Source organism: Chaetodon auriga, chromosome 13 (assembly GCF_051107435.1).
Source record: "Chaetodon auriga isolate fChaAug3 chromosome 13, fChaAug3.hap1, whole genome shotgun sequence".
Classification (NCBI taxonomy): Eukaryota; Metazoa; Chordata; class Actinopteri; order Chaetodontiformes; family Chaetodontidae; genus Chaetodon; species Chaetodon auriga.
This window is the reverse complement of record NC_135086.1, coordinates 12,948,852-12,967,005: the sequence shown is the minus strand read 5'-3', so window position 1 is coordinate 12,967,005 and position 18,154 is coordinate 12,948,852. Positions and strand designations below refer to the sequence as shown.

Here is an 18,154-nt window from a genome sequence, read left to right as displayed (position 1 = left end):
TCCGTGCACTACACAAAGGAAAATTCCAGTGAGGGAGGGGGGGGGACTACAAATGTAAACTCAAGCAGGACGGCAAGTCAGTCTGTCACAGGTATAAAGAAAGGAAGAGATAAGAATGTAAAACAAAGGCCAAAAAAACCTCTGAGACCAAATAAAGTTGCTCTTATTTCATGTTGAAATGAAATACACTAACTGGGCCTCACTTTCTATTAAGTCACCCTTTATATGATGTTATTTAAAACAACTTTGAGGTTGTCAGTTTGTGTCTATTTGGTAATAGTGCAGCTATAAATCTTAGCAATCTGAGGTTTCCTGGTAGGCTAATCGTTACAGCAACCAACCAGTAACCAATGGCAAAATTCATTTCTGAATCAGGATTAGATTAGTAGTCTTGCTTTGCTGACTGAACTTATTGAACAGACACACACATATTTGCAATCTTCATGTTTTTGTTTATTGAATAATTCAAACAGCTCATGTCTGCCTCATAAGAGGACAAGTGGCCTTTAATGAAATGCTTACCAGAAATGTACCAGAATACTTAACAAAATGCTTGAACAGGGAATACAGCATCTAGCCATATCTGATGCACACACATAATACTGTTATTGACATCTCATATACAGTTTGAGTGGAGAATGTATTTCAAAATGTGAGTAAACTTCACACATTTTGGCATATCTTTGGGGGTGTAGCATTAAAAGTAAACCCAGGCATTTTGCGCATACTCGTTATCATGATGTGTGGTGTGAAAAAACAGCTGTTGTTGTTGCTCAAGATAATTTCATCTTTAACACTGACAGCAAAGGAGATTAGATGTTCAACTACCATCTGAACATATTTATGAAAAATAAATAACATAGAAAGACACAAACAGAAGAAAAGTCATACCCCCAGTATGCCAGACTACTGTATGTTAAAGTAGCATGCTTACACCATAACGTGGAATGCTTTCATTCATTGGCTAAACAGAGAGTGGGTTGTACCAATAAGAGTGCTTTGATATTTCACTGAGTGCAGTTTGATGCAAATATATAGATGAAGAGAAGAAATTGCGCGAGGAAATTAGTAAAGACTCAAACTGATGACGAAACTGCATTCACATAAATCTATCAAGAACTTCCAGTACCAGACAGGCAATGTTGTTAATGTCTCCACCCCACACACACACACACACACACACACACACACACACACACGCACACACACGCACACACACACACACGCAGGGATTGATGGATAGTGTCTGTAGCATGGCTCCAGTGTTGTGATAATCAGCTCAGTCAGTGTTCGTCGGGATATGGGGCTCCTGTCAGGTAGCCGTTGGTCCCGTGATTTTTGTTGGTCCCGTTGGTGGTGCTGCTGTGGTGCTTCTGATTGGGTGGGGGGCTGTCGTCCTCATCAGAGCTGGACTCAATGTCACTGCGGTCGTCTTTAGACACCTGCATAAATGAGAGGGAGGGTTGGAGATTAAAATTTTCTCATTAAAATTCTTATCTGTGTCATTATCTGTGGCAGCCATGCGTGGCCGTGCCACCAATGGGCTGTTGCGTGTCAAACTGGGAGGTGTTCTGCCAATCAGTGTCAGGAAACACGCAGTAAAAGGCATAAAATCTATTTGCAAAGTTGAAATATGGAAAACTCTGAACATAACATTACTTAGGCTGCAGCTGATGATTATTTCCATTATTAATTAATCTCTCTACAATGTTTTATATTGATCTCTGTATTATTTAGTCTGTGTCAAAAAAAAAAAGTAAAAATTGTATGGCAGTTTCCCAGAGTCTGACCTTGTTTTGTCCTCCTGACAGTCTAAAACCCAGAGATATTTAATTCATATACAACAGCTGCAAATCCTCACATTTTAGAAGCTGGAACCAGTGAATGTTTTCTCAGACAGTTTTGTCTGAGAAATAATTAATCAATTTCAGAAATTGTTTCATTTTTTGATGATGAATTATCTGTTTGTTAGGACTGGACAACATATAATTAACATGCCAAGTGCAGATTAGCCAAATAACAAAAGAATATTCAAGATTTACAAATAAACTGATACAATAATTACAGGAATACCAATAAAAAGCTGCAACAAACGATGGGATGGAAACCAGACAGCCATGCTATCTTAACACAGTACAGCTGAGGTGATGGGAATGTTATTAGTTTTGCAGGTATTTGGTTATAAACATGGATGATATGTCTTCACTCCCTCCAACTGTACATAAATGAAGCAACAATATCATGGATACAGGTGCTGTCATCTTGCTCTAGCGACATCATCTTGAGCCATAGTCTGCACAGCTTTGATTGGGGGGAGCTGGAGCTGCGGTATCAAGTTCCATGCATCCGCTTGACCCAATCACGAAAAGGGCTCAGCTACCAATCGTTAAGTCACACCCCCATTTTACACGTAAAAAACACCGGTGTGATAAAACTACTCCAAATGTTTTTGCTTTTTTTGTTTGTTTGGTTTAATTGGCTGGAAACCCTGAATGTCCACAGTTTCATGGTAATACATCTAGTAGTTTTTGAGATATTTCAGTCCGGACCAAAAGAGTGGACCAACTTTGCCAGCAACGCCGCTAGCATAGCTAAAAATGCACTGGTTTGGGCTGATTCACAATCTGGAACATGATGAATGCAAATTATGTGAAATTAAACAAGCATACAGTTCACCATTTTGTCTGAGACGTTCGCCTCTAAGGCTACTTACATGTAATGGATTCCATTTCCCCACCTTGAAGGTTGCAGGTTAGCATGGAGAATAGAAAGAGAGGGTCAAAAGTGGCTACACAGTGTGTACTAGGCAGTGTTAATATATGTACTAGCAGCAAAACACCCTATTATGCAATAATAGATATAAATGGAAGGATTATGCAGAGGGACTTGAAAGAGGAGCTGGGCGTAGTGACTCACCTTCCCTTTAGAGATGGCTCGGCACGCTGTCTTCACTATGAGGTAGGACCAGAAGGAGTGAAGAAGCTGCAGCAGAATCAGAAGCAGGTTGAAGACCCACCAGGACGGGTAGGGCCCTACAATCTCCCAACTCTCGAAGAGGGTGGTATTTAAAATCCTTCCATAGCAAAAGGAGAGGGAGATGATTAACATTAACATGTTTCATTAGGAAGAAGGTTTGAAAGCACTCCCTCTCTTAATGGAGGTATTGCTGTTTGTATGAGCAGGTAGACAAAGCCAAACAGAAGCCAGTGAAAAGACGGGCTCCGCTCCAGGTCTCCGTCTTTCATGGGGCGCCAGTTGCCAGATGCATAAAATTCTGTGTAGATTTACGTCTAAAGCTGTGTATACACAAAGACAGAAATATGCATATACATTCTTTTCATCAGATTTCTAAAGCTGTGTGCACAGCTGGTCCTGTTTTCTAAACCTCAATCACACCAATGAGCCTCATTTCCACTCCCACATTTCCAACGGACGCAGAAACGCTCTTAAACATTCGTTTGCATATTGATACTTGTGCCACTCCACCACTCATTAAACCTATTGATGAGAAGAAGGGCAAAGCAGCATCGCAGCGTGACCATTACGCACAGCTGTGGCTATTTATAGTGCCCATACCGCTAATTCATGTCATGTATCTGCAATTCATCAGCGCAGCGATATCTCAATCATCATTATTAAACGTCAGGAGGATGATCAATGATTAATTTATAGAGCTCATATTGAAACAGACTTCACAGAGTGCTTCAGAATTCAGGATAAAATGAAAAGATCGTTAACAGGGAAATGATGGCTCAAATGGAAATAAGAACAAAGATAAAATAAGTCACTCATAACTAAGTTTAAGTGCCTTTGATTGACTTTTTACAGAACGTTGTGTACAGTATCTGACTAAATGTGAAATATGGTCACAATCTCTGCTTCTGCTCCTGAGTTACAGTGTTGAATCATGGAGAGAGATGTGTTTTTGTAGAACATTATGAAACGACAGTGAAGATGACCTTTGACTTTTTGGATATAAAATTAGCAAATGAATTCTTGAGTAATAGCCAAAAATGGTTACAGCGACCTCTGACCGCCGAATCTACTCAGTCCATCCTTCAGTCCAAGAGGACGTTCATAGCAAATGTGAAGAAATCCCATTTTTCCTGAGATGTCAGGCTCACGAGAACGGGACGTACAGCATGTACGGACCACCTGGAAGCATCATGCCTCCAGCCTCAGCTGTCGCCGGCGTGGAGTAATCAGAAGCAACATATTGCCTGGCTTCACATGACATGCGATCAAAACTTCAAGGATCTGTGTTAAATTTATCCCTGAGCAAATTCTTGCAAATGGCCGTCTATGAATCATCCTCCAGACACTGACGCCATGGCAACAGCTTTACAGTAATGACAACTTTACAACTGGTGCGGTGGGGGCTGACAAAAAAAAGTGGATCATCGCGTTACAGTGTGGAAACAAAGGCAGGGAAGTGTGGTGTGTGCTCTAAAAATGCTGCACACACAGAAGACACCAACCTGAATTCAGATGTCTGAAATAGGGTTTTTACGCTGATCAAGAATCAGCGATATCTCGCAGAGAAGCAGCTGCCTGTCTCTTAAACACAATGATGCTGTGAAAAAATGTGATAACGCCGCTGCTGATGACTACGAGATGATTACTGTGCACATCTTCAAGGACTAAAGCTGATTTGTGCTAACTCTGCGCACATCGTCAGAAAGGCTTGTTCTAATTGCCATTCGCCATCGACTGTAATTAGGCTTAGATGAATTAAATGTCTGGGTAAAACAAAGCCACAAGAAATTAATTAAAACATCTAAACCTCTCTCTGTTCTCTGGTTTGGCAATTTGGATGGATTGGCCAGAGCTTGAAATGCTAAATAAAAAAATCAAATGTAAAACCAAAACAGCAACACCTCAAATACTTTTTCCAAAATTAGAAAAAGCCTCTGATGTTTTAATCATTGGGTACAACTCTAAACACTGTTTTCAAAGACAAAGCAATAACCACAATCATCTGCTTTTCATTGGCTGATTTTTTGTTTGGCTTTCTTTGAGAGGTCAAAGCTGCTGTATCCATAGTAACTATTACTTAGCAACAAAATTCAGAGAGATGTGCCTGAACTGCAAACCGTTTGTGGAGAAATAGTTAAAAAAAAAAAAAAAAAAAAAAAAGCACTGAGATCTCGATGGCTCTGACATGCATTTTCAGGCATGGTCTGCCAGGCATCTGCTGCACAGGCTTTCAAAGTGTCTGGCTGTCTGTGTGCACTGTACTGTATGCAAATGACATGCTAACACTGCTCCAGGATGCTAGCTGTGTACATATACACATGTAGGAGAACGACACTCACCAGACAGGGTAAACTCCCAGCCTGGAGCTTATGAAGAGGATTGCAAACATTGCAAACAGGAGGTTGCAGAGTATCTGACATTTGGCATAGTTGGCCATCTTGGCAGCCTTGGTAGAGAGAAGAAAAACCAGTCATCAATCAGATCATGTAAACAACTGCTCTGAAAATGTACGAATTAAAGCATCACTGAGGGTATTACCAAACTATATCACTATACAAGGACATGATGTTCATAATGTAAAGGTTGCGGTTAAATTTAGATAAAGATGGATAGCTGAGCATGTAAACTCCCAGCACTCCACCCACACACCCCCATCAGCTTTGCCTCCATTGGCCCATCTGTCCATTCACAGCATTTCATTCTCTCACACATCCTCACCTCTATCAGCACGTCGGCCGCATCGTGGAGACACATGACCAGAGTTCCCACCCGTGCCATGTTGTTCACGTAGGAAAAGGTGATGAGGGAGATTGTTGCCACATGGTGCAGGAACATGATCAGGAAATCCTAGGGAGACAGTTGCCAAGGAAATATCACACAACTAAAGAAAGTACTCTCAAAAGTGCCCCGCGGCTGTTTGAGTCACTGCATGCGGCACATACCCACAGCATCTAGTGCAGTACAGACATGTGATAAAGTGAAAGTGACATGACTGCTGTGTGCACATACACACTTTGTGTGTCTGCAGTAATGCACAGCAATTTGTAAGAATCCTGTATTGTAAAAAATGACAAAACCTCAACTGCTGACTTACATAAACTGAGTATGTGGAACTATTGTGCAACACAATAATGCCCATTTTCAAAACTGCTGCAAGAAGCACGGCGCGTTTGTGCGTTCACGACCTTGTAGTGTGCTTTACCCGAGTTAGTGGCCGCACACGTGATCGTTGTGCGCATCAGCGTCTTTCAAAATCAGATCTCTATTTTGGTGAGCCTTGTTCGCCGTGTGCCACTGTGACAGGCAAAGCTATTGAAAAGATATAACAAGTTCTGACAACACAGTGATCATTCACACAACACTCACACAATAATCACAGCAAGAACGCCCTCAGTGTCCGAGCATTCATGAACACTGTGGAAAGTAAATATAATAATAAGTAAAAGTTACTTAAAGTATCAAAAGTAAAACTTACTCAATGCTGAAAAATTGCACTTGTGACTGTTACAATACTGTATATCATGACCATGTACACGCCATGACCATTATCACTGAGGCATGAATCAAAAAAGCAGTATTTTACTGTTGTTGGTTGATGTGGATTTACTTTGGAGTGATTCTATATTCTGTTGGCTAGTTTAATCTATAACAATGCATGATATTTTGCAAGCTCTTGATATGCTTTACATGTAAAATCTTAATTTCTGAAGTAACTGCTTACTATAGATAGTGGAATAGAAATGTAAAGTGCATGAAATGGAAATGCTCAAGTGCAGTACTTGAGTAAATGTTACTTTCCACCACTGTTTGACAGTGAGCAAAAATCTCTGTTTCTCCACTGGAAATCAAAATCAAGCAGGAAGGAGGATCACCTATGTGTGAGCCATTCGGTTTGGGACTTGATTGGAACTCCAGGTGACTAACGATGCAGACAGGTGGCATGGGGAAGCATTCCGCTAGCAAATCTTAAGCTACTGAAATGTCTCAGCTCAAAGCAACCAGAGCCAGTTGAAAATGGCAACAGAGTGAGTATGAGAAGGAAGAGTAATGATGCAAGATACAGAATGAAAGCAAGGCAAGAGTGTGCGGGGAGAACATACTGGAATTGGCAGGGGATGCAGAGGACCTCCTCAGTGAAGTGCTGTGCATGAAAAAACTGAAAGGAGAAACAAAAACAGACAACATGCCAACAGTCAACAAAGAGATGACAGAGTGAAGGCATACACAGCGTGGCATCATGGCGGCTGCTGTGAGTGCAGTGAGTGAAGTGTGTCGTGGAGGGGGAAGAGCTGGGGATGGACTGGAGACGGGAGAAAGATCATGGCTGGAAGGCATGCAAATCGATACTTCGTGAACCAAAAGTGTAGCAGTTTTCGTAACAACAAAAAAAAAAAAGATGATGATGAAAGTGGGTTGAAGTTGGTCATTGCCCGTTGAGAATGTTTGTAGAAACTGAGGCTGAATCTCAGTCCTCACAAATACTGACCCAGTTGGACCTTTTCAACTTTATTTATAGCACAATGCACCTAATGTATAGACTGGAGTTCTGGTTAAATTTAATTGGTTAATCTGAGTCTGATGTAATTATTTACATAAAAACGAGGATTAACTTGAAGTATGTCATTACATCATTACGTGAAGATAAATCCTTTCCCTTCTGTACGACATCTGAATATTGCATGACACCATCCTGTACAGATTTTAAAAATACAGTCATTTCCTGAGCGTGTTCATCGAAAGCCTCCACCCATAGTCGGAGGAGAGCTTGAGAAAAGTTTCCGTGAACTTTGGCGGGGAATCCAATTTTGGAGTGTTCTAAAAAGTGTTAATCCTTTTTACCCTCGCAGTGTTTTGTTATTTCACACATCAGTGAGAAAACACTGAGGCAGAAAGCAAATGTTCACAAGCAAATAGACTTCACATTATAGAGCCATGGCGACAGTAAGAAGAGAGATGGACAGTCAGGCAGAGATAATGATGTCTTTTCTGTGACAGCACTGCTTCCAATGGCATAAACTGAATTGAACTGAATTCTCTGGTTTCGACATGAAAAAGTGACCTGGAGTGTCCCTTTTTGCCGTACAGTCGATCTTTAAACAAACATTCAATGTTTCATGTTATTGGAGATGCGTGATGTACGGTATGTCTCGGTGTGGCCTGCAGTTATTCTTACCTTCCTCCTGATGTCTGTGAATTGGGAAAAGAGTAAGGACAGGTAGAAAGACAGCTCCAGTATATAGTAATAATGGATGTCCACAGTCAGTGGCTGCATAAACACAAAAAGCAACGTGGTTAAAATGAATATTTGAGTAATTCAAGTCAACTTGCTGAATCATGGTTACTGAAGCTGAGTGAACATGCTGCATTAGAAGACCTGTACCTGGTATGGGTAGTTGTACCAGCACTCTTTCGTGTTCCACAGCCATGGAGTCTGCAGAAAATGAAAAGAGCAACTTTAAAATCAATACTTTTTACCCCATATGAAACAAATAAAAGCACATTAAATTTTGAAAGGCATTATCAATCGATATCATAAGACTGTGACTGAGCGGCTGAGGTTAAGACAATGCTGTAATACAATTTACTGTGAAAATTCCAGGGACGACAATGGAAATGAGTCCAAGACTTTGCCGTTCTATCCGTGACAAAGTCTGTTGTCATTTAAGCAACACACAAAAGAAATCCTTAAACCCTTTCAGCAAAACCTAGAAAGAGCAGGCTCCATTAAATTCAGCATTAATGCTACAGTTGGAGTTCAACTCAGCATCTTCTTGTCATTGAAGATCTAACACACGAATGTCAATGTGACCACTGAAAAATGAATCATTCCTTTGACGAACTCTGAATGGAATTGGAGTGGTTTCTAAAACACTGAACGCACGTCATTAGAGGTTTTGTTGCAGTACATTCTTTGGCATAAAAGGAAGCTGGATCACCCAGAAACCAAGTACTGACATAGTGACATCAGGACGACAAGAGAAATGGTAACTGTGATACATAAGAATGCGTTATAAGCAAACAGTGACCCATCACTGGGACTGAGTTTACGTCTCCTGCACTCCTCTCCAGACCTGCTCTATTAATAAATCCCAGAGAGACTCCAGCCTGCGGCGGGGGTTGCAGGGAGCAAACTATTTTCACAAAGTGCTTTGTCATGCAACTCGTGTCTTTCAGACATTTCTCCCACTCTGCTTCCTCAAGTATTGCTCTGTTGATTATATACATTTATGTGTTTTCAGGAATATATGTAGAAATATTAATCTATGCCACATTTACCAGCAATGGTGTCATGTAACTAAGTACCAACTCAAGTGCTGTACTTGAAGTACAGATTTGAAGTTCTTGTACTTTATTTGACTATTTCCATTTTCTGCAACTCCATACTTCTACCCAACTACATCTCAGGGGGAACCTCGTATATATGATGATCTAATGGAATAGGGAACATTGCTGTAGATTAAACTGCCCAACAGTAGATAAAGTAGTCACACGCAGCTCAACCTTCAACATTTAAAGCAGTATAATGCAACATACACGTTAATGCACCAGGAATATTAATCTAACAATATCACATATAATTGTAAAACACTGACAGGACATATTTATCTACTTAATGAGCGCTTTAACTTTACTTTTACTTTAAGCACATTTTGCTGATAATTACTTTTTCTTAAGTACGGTTTTAAACACCAGACTTCTGAAATATTACTATTTCAGTAAAATTAAACTAGCGTGTTGGACAAAATGTCTTAACCCTCACAGCTGCTGGGATTTCAAACTTTTGAAACAGGGAGAGGTTTTTTTTTTTGTGAAAATTGGCTGCAACTGCTGAATGTTAAAAAAATGCTTTGAAAGGAAAACGTTCCGCATGAAAAAATGTTGAGTTGGCTTTCTGTTTGGTGGACAGGTTAGCACGCGGTAACTAACATCAGCAGCTTGAGCTCATGTTCTCGCTATCAAACACAGCTGGTACTGTCATTGTATCTTGCCTTGATGGTTGCTTATTTCTATAGATATGCACAGAAAATATGTCAAATGCAGTGCATGTCACAAAGCAACACTTTTAATTTCAAATGTATGTTCTTAAAAAAAAAAAAAAAAAAAATAGCTGCCAACAGGCAACTATAACCATCTCAACTGTTATCATTCATGAAGTAATCACTGAATGGCATTTCCTACATGGGATAACATGACAGCCAATAAAAACACATACAAACATGGACTTCCAGCTGTTGATGTTCACAATCCAAAGAAAGACAAATCATCACTAACTATCACATAGTTTGTGAAAAACAGATTGCATATTTCATGGACGGCATTATTTAGCAGTGGCAGTCTTATTTATTTATTTATCAGCTGCTCTCCCTTTCTTTGAAAGATCCCAGTAAGATCCATTATTAATGAACACTTCTTGTATGATGCTTTATTACAAATATCTTTAATAAAATTAGTCCCTTACAACAGACCATCCATTTCACTTGCCAGTCTCATGACTCGGCACCAAACTATTAGGAAGCCACAAGATTTTCATGCAACCCACCTGCCTCCATACGTGCTGTGGAGGGTGGCTACAAACCTCAGTGACTCACACTAACTTTAGCAGTCATAACAGAAGGCTGGTGCTCATTTGACTTTAAACAAAACTCACCTTTTTGAGGAAACGCACTCCGTAGGTAAATATGTATAGATAGAATGTAAATCTCCACCTGAAAGAAAAAAAGATAAAGAAAAATATTCTGTAATGAATATAAAGGCCCAGTTGAATTCGGCCTGGACATTTGACGATTTTGTGTGTGTAAAGGGAACTTTCATTGATTTTGCAATCTTAACTTTTAGTTTTTTAGTTACTCTGCGGGAAGCAATAATGGTTTTCAGTGGGCAAAGTGTGGAGGACAGTAGCCCTTAGCTATGCAGAGTGTTTGCAGTTCTTTTCATTTTGCTTTTTTTTCTTTGTCCTTTCCTCTGCTGTTTCTCAAGTCTACGCTATAATTTTGGATTCTTTGGAAAACTGGAAGAGGGAAGCAAAGTGTTTTGATCTGGTAAAGCAGAATTCCAGAGAATAATGCAGCTGCACCACATCCTGACGTCATCAAATTTAGATACATCCAAAAATCGAAACATTACCGGGGCATTTGTGAATTAATACATGTCCTGTCCACTGCTCGTGTTGCTTTGTCCTAATGTGCTGCACACTGTGGCACACTACGAGGCCGCCATGCCTGTAATCAAAAATTTGAAGTGGTGTGAGCTCCTCTGACTTCCCCACATGCATTCTAAAGTGAGTCACTGAAAATGGGACATCGCTGATTTCACATTGATGAGGTTCGGGGTGGAAGACAAGACGCTCACACTGTCTAGTCTCAGCCCATCTTGCTATGTGCTTTTATATAACCCTGTATGTAACTAACAATAACTGCAACTACACAATGGTAGAGGAAGCAATCACGAGGCCTGAGCGTACAGGCTGAGAAGAAGCTGCTTCAGCTGACACTTCAGTGATCAAAGCCTTGCTGAGCTGGGAGATGTGCATACATACCCAACTCATAACAGTCAGCAACTGGGAGGAAGGATTTTAGACTGGCCAGCTAGCAGGCCCCTTTCTACACAACTCTGGGAGTTGCATCAGATGAAATCGTCTGTGTTTCTGCAGGGAACAAGAATATATCTGCAGGGCTTGAATCAGAGACCCCCTGTTGTGCGTTATTGAGTGTTGCAGCATTTCACAAATTTGCAACCGGTTACATTAAATGTTTTCACCTCAAGTGGAGCCTTTATTCCAGGATACAGTGTGAGCGCCTCATGAAGCAAAATATGCAAGCCTCTGTGACATGGAAGAAAACATCCACAGATGACTCCCATGAGCGTGTCAGAAGCTGTACAGCCCGCCATGGGAGACAAGGTTTGCATACTTTAAAGGTTGTGCCGAGTGGTTGTTCCAGCTGACCTCAAATCAAACACATTTTGACAGCCACAGCCCCGAAACACAACATGGCATCAACACTAAAACGGAGAGCAGGGTAAATCCATCTCAGGTTCTCCGTGCTGGCACATCCAGCAGATTCGTCCCTCTATGCCGATGTTTGTTCAAGATATTCAGACTCTCTAATAAAACGAGGGAAATTATTATCAGGTTAACACACGGCATGTGGAAGCCGTCGTTAAATGCTTTTTATGTCTGATCAACAGTATTGTAAAACCAAATTAACTGGACAAGTCTATCTGGCACGTAGTTAAGACTGTTGCATGGCAACTGCATGGTTCATCAAGCCTGTAAGAGTCTTTCTCAAGTGCTGTTGAATCGCTGCTATATATGTACAATCACAATGACTCACAACTGCTTCCCGTGAATAGTTTCTTTTCTCTTGAAGTCAAGCACAGAAGATTTTTTGATGTCATTAGGAGTTATGTTTTTACAGTGTTGACAATGATTGTTGGTGGAACAACTAAAATGTTATGCATTTCATTATCCCGCTGTTTATTTGCTGCACACGATCTTGCAGAAGCTAACCAATTGCACTTTAAATTAATTATCGCCGGGTAGTAACTGTGGTTAGCAGAATTCTGCTTATGTGCTATGATGAACTTGCCCCGTAAACAAGTTACAAACTGTGGTTTATATGACACAATAAAAGTAGGCTTTAGTAATGAGTTATGGTACATAGAGAACCACCATCTTTTCACAATAAGTTGCTCAGAGACATTAATCAATCACTCATGAGATCCAATGAGACTGTGGGTTTTAAACTGGGATAGATCCACTGATCACTCTTAAATCAAATGTGCCTGTTTAGACAAAGCATTGCCTGAGGGATGCAAAAATAGTGGGTGGGCAACTTTGATTTGATCAAAAACTTATAATGAGGCTGCTTTATTCTGAGTGTAGCACCGAGCTTTGGAATAAAATAATAAAAAGCAGCCCATGCTCGCTCATTTAATTCCAGTTTGTCACTTCTCCAGGTGGGTAGTATAAGCACCAGCTGGCTGCAACTGTTTGCATTTGGATGGTTCAACATAACAATTAGTCATGAAGCTCAAGCTTTGATCATTTGTGCGAAAGCCTTGATATATTCCCTCTCTGCCGTTAAATCGTGGGGTAACACCTGTTACTCTTCAGGCAGTAATAGCTGTCCCTTCCACCTTTGAGTGTTTGTCAAATTTGGTTTTGATTACCAGGCGTGATTTCAAATTGCCCAAATGAAAAAGCTTGTTAATAGCCAGTTATTTTAATGTGGTGCTAGGAGGCTGCAACTCATTTAAGGGAAAACAGGGGTGTGGCCGACCCCTCTCAAGAACACATGCAAATAACTCATCCAACAGCTGTCCTATGAGCATCTACTGAGCACAAACATGCTTATTAGTTGTTGGCATGGTGTCTGCTAATCTGCTTCTGTACTGGTTGAAACTATGAAAATCATACACCTACATAATGGTTACACAGAGAGCAATAATGAGTGTATTTGCAATCTCAGCTGTTATTAATAGCATGTTTCTGTAGAGGTTAAATGCTAAAATGTTTTGTATGTTTTGACAATCTATGGCAGACTTTAATTTAGTGTCTGATGAAAGTAAAGAGAAGGAAAGACAAATGAAGAGACTGCAGTAATAGGGTGTTAATTATTGAGAAAGTGTAGATTTTTAGATATAAATTTGTCCAAACTGTGATGGGGCACAATTGCAATGACCACCCACCTGAAACAAAACAGCTGAAAAACTTAAGAAACTGTTTATGATTTTGGGAAATAGACTTATTTGACTTCTTTTGGAGAGTTAGATGAGAAAATCAAAGTCTGTACAGTAAATATGAAGCCATTGTCAGCAGCTAGTTAGCTTAGCTTTGTACAAAGACAGTGAACAGAGGGAACCAGCCAGCTCTACTCAGTAATAAAATACATCTACCAGCCTCTAAGAGTCACTGTTTAACATGTTACATCTTACTTGTTTAACCCATAGTAAAAATGAGGTGCAAAACCAATAAGTTGTGGTTACGTGCTGGGCTATTTCATGGCCAGATGCTGTGACTTCCTGATATCTCAGCTAGTCACAGTGATGAAACCACAGGAAGTGACTGCACCTGTCAGAGAAATACGCTGGGATATAATGACAAATAATGTGTTAATTAGCTTTAGAGGGTGAATTTTGTTTTTTATCAGACCCAGGCTAATTGTTTCTGCCTGTTTCTAGTCTTTGTATGAAGCTAAGCTAACTGGCTAATGGCAGTAGCTTTACATTTAGCATATGGCTATGAAGGTGGTTTTCAAACCTCAGATCTAATGAAAGAAAGAGAACAGGCTTGTTCCCCAAAATGCACAACTATTTCTTAAAAGGTCTATCATTCATGGTTGTAATATAGGAAGCACAATTTTTAACTTAAAAAATATATTAGTCAAAATCCACTGAAAGCCATTTTAGCATACATCAAATAGGAACTGAAGCCAAAGATAGAAATGAGAATAGTAACTATATTTAGTATTATATTTAGAAATAACCTGTCCACATTTCCTAAAAAAAAAACTGTGAATTGCATTATTTTGCTTTTGATAATTTCTTTGTTCTCACTGCAAGTGGAGAGGAGAAAGGATGGAGGAACATCAGATCAGATAACAGATTCTATTGAGGATATCAAAGCCGGCTCCTTCCTGAGAGGAGGAGAAAACCACACTGAAAAAACTGCTCGTCTTAGTTTGTCATTCAGTCTCACATTGAGTCTTTAAATCTAATTCATTTTTACACAAATAACTTATTCTACTGTGGTGAAATTTTGGAGAGATTTCAGTTTCAAAAATCTTGGACTTTTTGGACTTTGCTTTTTTGGCTCTATCCTGGAAAAAGAGAGGCAGTAACAATGGCTGGTAAACAAACTCCATGCATGAGTCTTCATTATTTCCAGACCAAATGTGTCTGCCACGTAGTCTCTGTTTGCATAATGAAAAGAATAGACAACAGATCAGCTATCCTGACAACTGCGAGACAAAGAACGCTATCAGTCTGCAACAGCTGTGCGTGAGAGCCTAATTAGAGCACAATCGCTGCTGGAAGGACTGAAGCCAGCCCCCGTTTGGAGAATTGCACCGCAAGCAACCGAGACAGACGACCTGGCCAAACTATTGCAAAGCTCAATGTCGTCTGCAGTCAATTATGCTGTGTGCAGATAACAGCTTTTGGTACGGTTGCAGCTTAAACAGATTGACTGCCAGCTAAGCATGTTTAAAAAGCTCACACATATTGCAGAGGATCACAAATCCAGCCTTTTTTTGTGTATAAGAAAGCAGGCTTTCTTCTTCTTCAGACCCCCCCCCCCCCCCCCCCCCCAAAGTTGAAATAGGAGTCCAGTGGTCTAATCAGCCAGCAGTGTCTCCTGAGTGAACAGCAGCCTCAGGCGGATCAGAGGATGCGAGGCTCCCCGTGTATCAAACTGCCAGATTGGCTCTGCTGGTGTCAGACATGACCCCGCTCTGACAGCCACACTCGCTTGTTGGCCTTTAACATCACACCGCTAAGTAACTACAATCTCCCTGATGGCAAATGCTCGACTGCAGATTAGCCAGTTCTCTCTTCCAGCCTGAGTGGGTTTGTTGGTTCGCACTGGGACACATTTGACTATTATCCCTCAGCAGCTCCAGCATTCATACTGCAGTCTTTGTGAGCCATGTGAGATACAGCAACGGTTAGCCAAAACCGTACCATCATATTGGCCGTTAAAGGACCGTCCTGGTATTTCTGCTTCTGTCTGAATGTAGAGCTGAAATGATTAGTAGATTAATTGATGAGTCCAGTTTAAGAAGAGAATTAATTGGCCACTGGTTTGGTGATTCATTAATTATTTCTGTCATTTTTTAAACAAATATTTCAAACACTCACCCTTCCAGTTTCTCAAATGTAAGGAACAGCTGCTGCGCTCTTTGTTACAACATTGTAAACTGAAAAACATTTAAGTTTTGGACTTTTGTTTGTACAAAACAAGCAATTTGAAGAAATCACAAGGGTTCTAAGGAAGCATAATGAACATCTTATCATCATTTTTCGACATTTCATAGACTAAATGATTTATCCAGAATGTAAATAATTGTCAGTTATAGCCCTAAAGTTCACCTTTACAGTACTGCCGCCCTCTGTAAACCATGTTTTTCTGGAGGTGTTCTTTTAAGCAGTCATGGATGTTCTCCCTTCATTTTCATATAATATGAAAATTAACTTGCAGAAACATGAAACTTTTTTGGGTAAAGTTATCAATCAACAGTGAACATTGTTCCTCCTTTTGCTACTGACACAGGTGTGTTATAGATGAATGGTAATGCCGTGCAGTCTATTTGAATCTTCACACAATAAAGTCACCATACCCATGACTACACTAAAGCAGAAACGATGCTCACTGTGATGGATTACCTGTCAACCTCAGGGAAGTAACAAAAGTCTGTGCAAGTTCATTTTCATGAACTTGGATGTTATTACATGCAGATAAAAATGGCTTGCAGCTATGTTCACGATACTGCATGGTGTGGTGTTTAAAGTGATTTCCCTTACATGCTTTCACAGAATCGGGCGAGAGTGCTGGGCTTCTCCTGGTTGCGGCGCTGCCTGAACCAGCGCTGGATGGTCCGCACGTCCCAGTCGAGCTGCTTGGACAGGCCCTCCAACCTCTTCTCATCTGGGTGCTGGCAAGACAAGATAAACACTCCATATTTAGATGTAGCCTTCACCATGGCACAAATGTTATGAGATGAAACACAACTTTAGAAACAACACAGTGAACGCATGCACCACCTTGGTTATGGCAGTGAAAACCTTCTCCAGGATGGCGTTGGGCTGTGCTTTTTGTGGCCCGTTGGCTTGGATCTTCAGGCCCATGGCACATGGTCTTGCAATAAATCTGCAATTAAAATATCATGACACCCTTCTAGAGCAATGCACAGACAGTATCTTTGAGGTGAATCAAAAGTGAATTACTTCTATTCAGATAGTGGGACACGAGCCATTCAATCACCAGGAGTCACAGTTATTATCAGCACCTGGACACGTGCATCTGCTGGCTCCCACTTCTTTTATTCTACCAGGATGGTCAAAATGGGCTATTTGTGCCGGAAAGGTTGACATCTCCGTGTAGAATAAAAGACGAACTGGGAAAGTATTTCGAAGCTAATTGTTGTTTTCCTTTTTAAACATTTGGCATTATAAACCACTTCACAAAACATGTACAGTCCGCAAATTTGTGATTGCATTTGGTAAAACACAAGCGGTACTGGGGGGTAAGCAAATAGCTACTCAAGTTAACAAGTAAATAAACAATATATAATTAATGCATTGAGGATATATGCAGTATGGATATCACACCTACAGGTCACACATAAGCACTGTTGCAATCTCGGTTTCAGATGATTTTCACTTTGTTATTCAACGTGCTGCATTTTCAGGGATAAATACTGAACATGACTGAAGGGTTTAGTGGAGAAATTACTCACACACTATTCCCCGAAGAGACTCCTGACCCACATGTGCATGACAAGCGTTGCTGTGATCTGCGCCTTAATGTATATTGATAATCGTATAATAGTGATCATAGATAAGATGATGCAACTTGTACCATGTCATAACTGGGGCATTAGAGTTAAAAAAAAACCACCCGGATTAGCAAAAGGAGCCTGTTTTAAGCACGATGCTCTGCTGAAATTCAGGTTTGAGCTAATAGGACAGTAACTGGATTTGAGCAGGTATGGCAACTTGGCTGCACTGTGTGTGTGTGTGTGTGTGTGTGTGTGTGTGTGTGTGTGTGTGTGTGTGTGCACGGACAGATGCATCAAATGCAGACAGCGCGTAATGCTGCAGGCCTGCAGAAAGAAGGATGATCAACCCCGGTGATTTGAGGGCTAACCAGATAAGATGCCATTGTTTAGGTAACACACTGACAAACGCGGACAGCGGCGTGTGCTGCATCATTCAACGGGACATTTCATCGACATAACAAAACCGTATCACAGCCACCTGGATTATCGCGTGTGCTCGGACCCACCTTTCGAAAACCAGCCGTATCATAAAGATGCAGAATGCTAAAGGACACGCCAGATACAGATCCTCAGCTTGCGGGAACGTTCCCTCATCTGTGTTTTTTAAGTCAGCCCAGGTTACGTTATGGGGGAGCCAGAACCGCTCGTTCCAAAACCACGCCAAAATACCGGCCATCTCC

At 40.7% G+C, this 18,154-nt stretch overlaps 1 protein-coding gene across 1 annotated transcript; it reads right to left on the bottom strand.

Annotated features, from left to right (window-relative positions):
- Positions 1 to 431: 431 nt before the first annotated feature.
- On the bottom strand, positions 432 to 18,150 carry cers6 (ceramide synthase 6). Its single transcript, XM_076746284.1, has 11 exons — positions 17,981 to 18,150; positions 16,738 to 16,843; positions 16,498 to 16,628; positions 10,625 to 10,682; positions 8,357 to 8,407; positions 8,150 to 8,242; positions 5,695 to 5,823; positions 5,316 to 5,422; positions 2,917 to 3,073; positions 2,714 to 2,737; positions 432 to 1,442 (listed from the first exon to the last, which is right to left on the bottom strand). The coding sequence occupies exons 1-11, from the start codon at positions 18,148 to 18,150 to the stop codon at positions 1,284 to 1,286; spliced, it is 1,185 nt and encodes a 394-aa protein (XP_076602399.1). The 3' UTR covers positions 432 to 1,283.
- Between the last annotated feature and the right edge of the window lie 4 nt (positions 18,151 to 18,154).

What these genes read in the sequence shown, in the direction of transcription:
- cers6 (XM_076746284.1), bottom strand. Translation starts at nt 18,150, where the DNA reads ATGGCCGGTATTTTGGCGTGGTTTTGGAACGAGCGGTTCTGGCTCCCC. An exon ending in TCACAGACATCAGGAGGAAG is followed by an intron (nt 5,824 to 8,149) that starts GTAAGAATAACT and finishes CTGTCTCCCTAG; the next exon opens with GATTTCCTGATCATGTTCCT. An exon ending in GAGCCATCTCTAAAGGGAAG is followed by an intron (nt 2,738 to 2,916) that starts GTGAGTCACTAC and finishes GCAACCTTCAAG; the next exon opens with GTGGGGAAATGGAATCCATT.